This window comes from Carlito syrichta, unplaced genomic scaffold (assembly GCF_000164805.1).
Source record: "Carlito syrichta isolate Samal-C Ts95f unplaced genomic scaffold, Tarsius_syrichta-2.0.1 Scaffold316850, whole genome shotgun sequence".
NCBI classification, from domain to species: Eukaryota; Metazoa; Chordata; class Mammalia; order Primates; family Tarsiidae; genus Carlito; species Carlito syrichta.
In genome coordinates, this window is record NW_007260946.1 from 102833 (window position 1) to 111066 (window position 8234).

Consider the following 8234-nt stretch of genomic DNA (forward strand, 5'->3'; position numbering starts at 1 on the left):
AAAAAAAAAAAAAAAAATTAAAGAAACAATAGGTTTCTAAAATAAAATATTTAATTAATTCACTCCAGGACCTGAACTAACTGACTGTCCTTTTTTTTTTTTTTGAGTCGGAGTCTCACTCTGTCACTCAGGCTGGGGTGCATTGGCATGCTCATAACCACCGCAGCCTCGATGTGCTAGGGTCAGGCTATCCTTCCACCTTAGCCTTCCAAGTAGTTGGAACCATAGATGTGGGCCACCTTGTCCAGCTAATTTTTATTTATTTTTTAATTTTTTTTTTGAGTTGGAGTCTCTCCGTTGCCCAGGCTGGAGTGCAGTGGCACACTCATGGCCACCCCAGCAACAACCTGCTGGGCTCCTGTGATCCTTACGCCTCAGCCTTCTAAGTAGCCGGAACTACAGGCATGTGCTACCATGCCCTGCTAATTTTTTATTTATTGTGGCAACGAGGTCTCGCCAAATTGCCCAGGTGGATCCTGAACCTGCCGGCTCCAGCAATCCACTCGCTTCAATCTCCCAAAATGCTGGGATTACAGGCTGAGCCATAGCTCGGCCTAATTTTTTTTTTTTAATCGTAGAGACAAGGTCTCCCCAAGTTGCCCAGGGTGGTCTCGAGTCCCCTTCCAAAGTGCTAGGATTACAGGTGCGAGTCATTGCACCTGGCTAGCTATTTTCTTATAGTATATTTCCAGATAATAGTAAGCATACACACCATATATGGCCCAAACCCTCCTGTCTTTTGTGATTCTACCCATCATCTTTGCATCCTTCTTTCCCATTATTTGCTTTCTACTGACAACTTAATCTTATAATTTCAGATACTGTACCAGTCAGATTGACTCGGGACACCTTTTGTTTCCAGAAATACTTATAAACTGTGCAATCCCTTAAATGTATCTAAAAGTTTCCTTGATTAATTATTATAATTTGATGTGATCCTGTTATAGTACCTGAACAATATTCCAATGTACAGTTATTTACTTCATACCCAATTAGATCATTTGTAATATTTTACTACACAGTGAACACTCATTTTTTGTGGCTAAATCTTTTTTTTTTTTGAGTTGGAGTCTCACTCTGTCGCCCATACTGGAGTGCAGTGGCCGCTCCCAGCCACCGCAGCCTTGACCTGCTGGGCTCTGGCGATCCTTCCGCCTCAGCCTTCCAAGTGGCTGGAACTACAGGTGCGTGCTACCACACCCGGCTAATTTTTGATTTATTGTAGAGATGAGGTCTCGCCAATTTGCCCAGACGGGTCTCGAACCCGCGGGTTCAGGCAATCCACTCACCTCAGCCTCCCAAAGCACGGGATTACAGGTTGAGCCACCGAGCCCTGCTTGTGGCTAAGTCTTTAAAGTTGTCTATAATTCCTTCCCAAGAGAAGATTTCTTTCTTTCTTTTTCTTTCATTTTTATTTTTGGACAGAGTTTCTCACTTTATTGCCTAGGTTGTCCTGAAACTCCTGGTCTTAATGTATCTTCTCACCTTAGCCTCTCAAAGTCCTGGGATTATACATCTGGGCCATCATACCCAGTCCCAAGGGAGAATTTCTTTGGTAAAAATTGTTGGATGAAAAAGTATACCAAACTACATACAATTTTTAGTTCCTCTTTGTGTGTGTGTGTGTGTGTGTGTGTGTGAGAGAGAGAGAGAGAGAGAGAGATTTGAAATAAATTGAACAAAACTGGCCAGCATCAATGTTTTGTTATATTATTCTTTGTACTTCTCTCTAAAAGTACATTTTGAAGACAACAGCTACCAAAAGTAGTTTGTATGTATCTTCACTTTTGGTGTCCTTTTCTCTGTTTAGGGAATAAAACTGAGATGGTGCAACCTGAAATAAAAAGCGAAACCGAGCCCCATTTTATCTTAAAAGGTTCAGACAACACTAAAACCTATTCGCTGATGCCATCCATTCCTCACCCAGTGAAAGATACACACCTGTCTCCAGGCTTCTCCTGGTCCCCGAAGACTGCTTCAGCCTCACCAGCCCCATTTAAGAGTGATGCCACAGCCTCGTACGGGTTTTCAGAAAGAAGTAGCATTCCCCACTGTACAATGCCTCCTGGAAGACTCAGTGGTGCCAATGCAGTTGATGCAGAATGCATTGGAATTGCACAGCCTAGTGAAGTGGCTCCCCTTCCCACTCAGTCTACTCCTGCAACCAATTCCTTGGTTTATTCAGAACTTCCCACTGGTCCATCTGAGCAGCTAACTTCTAATCAGCCAAACCAGCAGTCCCCATTCCTTACCTCTCCTGAACTTGCGTCTTCTCTGATGGAAGAAGATGAGCAGCATTCTGAAGTAGATGAGCCTCTGTCCGACGAGCCCCTGTCTGATGATCCCCTGTCACCTGCTGAGGAGAAACTGCCCCACATTGATGAGTATTGGTCAGACAGTGAGCACATCTTCTTGGATGCCAATATTGGTGGGGTGGCCATTGCACCTGCTCACGGCTCGGTTTTGATCGAGTGTGCCCGACGGGAGCTTCATGCTACAACTCCTGTCGAGCACCCAAACCGTAATCATCCCACTCGCCTCTCCCTTGTTTTTTACCAGCACAAAAACCTGAATAAGCCCCAACACGGTTTTGAACTAAACAAAATTAAGTTTGAGGCTAAAGAAGCTAAGAATAAGAAAACGAAGGCCTCAGAGCAAAAAGACCAGGCAGCTAATGAGGGTCCCGAACTGTCCCCTGAAGTAAATGAATTGAACCAAATTCCTTCTCATAAAGCGTTAACGTTAACCCATGACAATGTTGTCACCGTGTCCCCCTATGCTCTCACACATGTTGCAGGGCCCTATAACCATTGGGTCTGAAGGCTTCTCTTCCCTTCTTAATGCCTTTGCTAGTGCAGTGTATTTTTTCAAGGTGCTGTTAAAAGAAAGTCATGTTGTCGTTTACTGTACCTTCATCTCACCCATTTCAAGTCTGAGGTAAAAAAAAAAAATGGGGTGGGTATTCTTAACTGTGACTATATTTTGACAATTGGTAGAAGGTGCACATTTTAAGCAAAAATAAAAGTTTTATAGTTTTAAATACATAAAGAAACGTTTTGGTTAGGTATTAACCTTGGTAGAATCACTCAGTTTGGTGCTTTAAATTAAGTCTGTTTACTATGAAACAAGAGTCATTTTTAGAGGATTTTAACAGGTTCACGTTCTATGATATAAAATCAAGACACACAGTGTTAACTCTACACAGTTCCTGGTGCTTAACCACATTGACACAGTTAAAAATAAGCTGAATTATTATTTCATGGTGCCATTGTTCCAACATCTTCCAATCATTGCTAGAAAATCAGCATATTCCTTTGAAATAAATTTATGAAATGTTTTCTCTCTTAAAATACTTCTCCTGTATAGAATAATTCATTATTGTTAGTAATGGTTGGAGGCTGTTCATAAATTGTAAATATATATTTTAAAAGCACTTTCTATTTTTAAAAGTAACTTGAAATAATATAGTATAAGAATCCTATTGTCTATTGTTTGTGCATATTTGCATACAAGAGAAATCATTTATTCTTGCTGTGTAGAGTTCCATCTTGTTAACTACAGTATGTATTCTAATCATGTGTATGGTTTGTGTTCTTTTAGTGTGTCCTTTCACATTCAAATATTAGCAACTTACAATATATAAAATAGCTAGATAATGCAAAAATTGTCAATTATCTCTAAAATTTTAATTAGGGAACATGTCACCATTATTGACTAACTTTTTTTTTGGAAACTAAATGGGTGGTCTCTTCTGACTTTATTGAACAACAGTGGCCTCAGTTTACTTTCATCCCAACTTTCTCAATATATTTCATGAAAGGTGTTTCCAAAAGCAGATGAAGGGACAGGTTTCAGAAGAGTCAAATGCTTCTAATGTTTCAAGGTAATAAAACATAAAAAGTAGTCAGAGCCCTACCCATCCCAAATTGCCTTATTTGTTCTGAGAATCTGATATAGACTAAGGGGAAAAAAATCATGTAGAAATCATCTGAAAACAAATTCCCTATTATCACAAGCCTTCCCAACCTCCAAACAAGAGGGATGGTACTATAAACATGACTTTGTCCAGTAAGAGCTAATACATTTGTTTATCTTAGCATATTAGATTTGGGAAAATGATAACACATCTTCTCTGATAACTGCCTATGTTCTAGGTAACAGGAAAATAGGCACTCCACTTATTTTAGTCTTCCCGTTATTTATTCCCATTACTATATTAACTCGTTTTATAGCAAAACAAAAAGGATTGCCCAAACAACATGTTGAGAACAAAAGAACTTTCAATGAAATACTTGATTCTATTAAAATGCAGAGGTGCTATAACATTCAAAGTGTCAGATTCCTTGGGAGTATGGAAAACCTAATGGTGCTTCTCCCTTGGAAATGCCATAGGAAGCCCAAAACCGCTAACTCTCAAAATTTTGGTGCAAAAGCAAACAGTTCCAGCAAGCTCTCTAAAGAAAAACTCATTGTAATTTACTAAAATAATATATGGTGCAAAGTATCTGTTTCAAGCTTTTGACTAATCAAAGGAAAGGAATATGAAGGGACTGTAAATAACAAAATGTCCGTTGATAGAATATCATCTTGTACAAGTAGATTTCTGCTTCTTGAATATGTAAAATAGGGTAATTCATTGACTTGTTTTAGTATTTTGTGTGCCTTAGATTTCCGTTTTAAAACATGTATATTTTTGTGAGCCTAAGGTTTCCTATACATATAAGTATATAAATAAGTGATTGTTTATTGCTTCAGCTGCTTCAATAAGATATTTACTAGTATTAGACGATCAGGAATACACCCTTGTAATATTATGTTTTAGAATTTAGGCCTTAGCTCCCACTAGAAATTATTTCCTCACCAGTTTTAATGGATAAAGTTTTATGGTCCTTTATCCATCCACCCATCTATGCGTTCTTCCAGTCTATACTTATTGAATACCTGCAAAATTTAAGTATCACTTGTTTTTCCTTGAATCACCACCTATGACATAGTAAACTTGAAGAATTAAAATCCTAAAAGATCCCTTACAAATATTTTTTAAAGAAATAGCAAATTACCTTCAAAATAATCCATGGTAGTATATATGCAGTAATTCAATCTGTTACTAACTTTAAATAAGTTTCATAACAATCTAAAATTTAAACACCAGTGTAATTTATTGAGCTATTGGGATTTGTGAAGCTTGTTGCAGTTTATCAAAACAAGTACATGAAAATATCTAGTCTCAACTGAAATGTTTCCATTCCATTATTGTAATTAACATCATGAATGGACTGTCTAAAGTGATTACCCACCATGGGAACCATACTGGATTCCTACTATGTTGGACTCTTGCCTAATTTTGACAGTTTGCCATCCCATTCCCTGCCCTGTGATTTTTTAAAGCTTATGCTTACTCAATGTTCTGCAGCATTGTGACTGTATCCTGGCTACACTGCTTTTAGAATGGTCTTTCTCATTAAGCAAGGAAATAAATTTGTTTGAAATGACATTTTCACTCATAAAGCTGGTCATCTAACATTATTTCTATTTCTCTGTGATGTTTTACTGTAATGATCACCTTTTCTTATACCTCTTTATAACACTCTAATTGGTTTTTAAATCTGCCTGTGTTCACGGTATAAACATTGAATACATAGATACATGACATCCAAGTTAACCCAGTTCATAATATGCTACAGACTTGCCAACTATAATGAGAGAGTAAATCCTGCCTATTGTAGAATTCTACAAAATATCGTGCTGCCCCTTGAAATTCCATTTCTAATGGCTCTTGGGCCATTGTTGATATTTCTCTTTTTTTCTTGTGCTTGTCAGCCTCGCTTACATCTTGTTTTCAATTCATCCACAAAGTATCAAATGACCATGTCATAAACGTAATTAAGACAGTATTATTGGAAAGTGAAGCTATCTGAAAATATATAGCTGTAGGTAAATTATTGCAACATGTTTACATCTTAAATAACTTTCCAACATCTTTGTTATTTAATCTGCATGTTGATGGAGTAATTTCATTTGCTAAATATAGAACTTCAGCTAGATGAGGTCCATAGCAATTTACTTAAGACATAACCCCAGTACATAATTTAATGCATAGCCTTGTGTAAATGAGCTACTGACTTAAATCACATGAAGCAACCTACTTTCTAACATTACTACTGCAGTGGACACCTAAATCATTTCACAATAGCATGTGTGAAAATAACCCTAAATTAGTCTTTTTTAAAACAAATTAAATTGACTTTTTATCTGGGACAAAGTTATAACATTATTGCATGACAGCGTCCACTGACAGTGGGCACAGCGTTTCCTTTGCATGTGCCAACTAAATCAGTAGCTGTATGCAACCTTTACTATATAGTTAACCTCAATTTCATACCTTAATGCATGGAAATCTTTCTTTTGTCTAGATTTAATACAACTGTGAATTGTGACCTTTTATAGAATTTATGATAAGAGAATTGTGAAATAAGGTAATTTGGTAGTGCCCTCTCACAGCAGTGGAGGCCACCTTAAAAGTCTCATTTCAATCACTGGGGTCCAGAGAACAGATGTTGATGTCAGTTTGTCATGAAAACTTAAACACATAAGGACCACCTTGTGTTCAGCAGAACTGTAGGAAAACTTGATTTTCTTATGCAGACGATATTTATCACTGGGAAGTAAATAAGTATCAAATGCTTATACAGTACAGGCTTTCAATTCTCCTGGAACGTGTATTATGCATATCTAAGGAGTTATAAAATAGTGGGTGATAAAAACAATTAAGGAAAGTATATTTTCACTGTATATACTACCTAGCCATGGTGATAGACTTCATGCCCTTGACTAGTTGGTCTCACAATTACGTCCCAGAATAGTTTATTTTGGTGTGTCTATCTACATGTGTTGGAATACTATTTTTATTGTGCATAGCTCATAAACTTGCCCATAGTATATTGAATTTATAATTTCAACACCAATAGTATGGCACATTTAACCAAGGGATGTAATCAGTATGTGATTGCTGAAGGAGTCTGGAGTTACTCATTTCAAATCATGCTCCATGTTGACCTTTTTTCTGTCAGCTTTAAAAAAATAATGTCATCCATGGCTCAGGAATGTAATTCAGAACGTCAGACTCAGAATTAGTATGTCCTTCATCAGAATTAAATATGTGTGTTTTCTTAGAATGTATTGAGATTCATCAGCATGTTTTTCCTTATGTGTATAAAATAGAAACTGAGTTCCTCTATTATTTTCTGAGATGGTAGAGCTGGCTTTTACGCAGGACATCGCTATCTTATATGTCCACACTGAACACTACAGATTTTAATTCTCTGCCTTCCAATATCTGGATGACTTTATTTTAATCCTCATTTCTTCTGCACTCCCAGTCAAACACCATTGTCAGTTTCAAAAGTCATATATTTTGTTCCCTCAAGTAATCCAAAGGTATTCCTTATTTTGCCACTCCTAATTTTCACTCTTAAGGAGCTTATAGTGTATTCTAATTTCTTTTTTAGTAGAATGCCATATTCAATATTTCCTTTTTTGTAATATTTGATATTTCTAGCACTAAAATTCCATCGTGAATCTGTTCCTTATTGGCTATACCCTTTCCCACCCTTACTGTAATATCCATGGTCATGTCTGAGTCATAAATTTTCTTCTAGTATTTTCAGACATAGCTGTCCCCTATGTTAAAGCAAAACTTGGTCCAAGGTAGAAATGTTATCAGAAGTAAAACGTATTAGCTGATTTAACCCATTTATGTTTGAATGCAACTTTGGAAACCCTTGGTTAACAGTATAACCCTACTTTTCCGAAAAATAGAAATTTCATCCATAGCAGCTGTTATGGAAAACATTCTCTCTTATTTATAAAAAAGAAATCTGGCAGTTATCAGAAGATTCTTCATTTTAGAGAAAACAATATTGGAAAGTATTTTGGTTTCTTCTCCATTTGGCAAGATATGAACCTTATAACCCTTAACCAGAAACTTGTTGTTTTTCTTTTCACATTTTACTAAAGTTGCAGTGTCACTAAATGCACTTTCATTCTTCCCACAGTTTTTTTCCTTTGATTTTATTTAAATTAAAAATCTTTTGCTTGCCCTTCTCTCTGTCCTGTCTCCATTCCCAAGAGCCTTTACACAGTTACACAAGTTTCATTTTAAGAATAGCAGTGAGGTTCATTTTAAGAATAACGGTAATCTTGGTCAAGTTGTCTTTTCCTGTCTTTTAAAATCA

General features: G+C 36.8%; 1 protein-coding gene across 1 annotated transcript in view; it reads left to right on the forward strand.

Annotated features, from left to right (window-relative positions):
* TET1 (tet methylcytosine dioxygenase 1) overlaps window positions 1-5508 on the forward strand; it is a 55194-nt gene extending 49686 nt beyond the window's left edge. The window contains exon 9 of the mRNA XM_008074671.2: window positions 1811-5508. Coding sequence (XP_008072862.1) covers window positions 1811-2820 — 1010 coding nt within the window. The 3' untranslated portion in view covers window positions 2821-5508. The remainder of the gene's footprint in view (window positions 1-1810) is intronic.
* Window positions 5509-8234: the final 2726 nt, after the last annotated feature.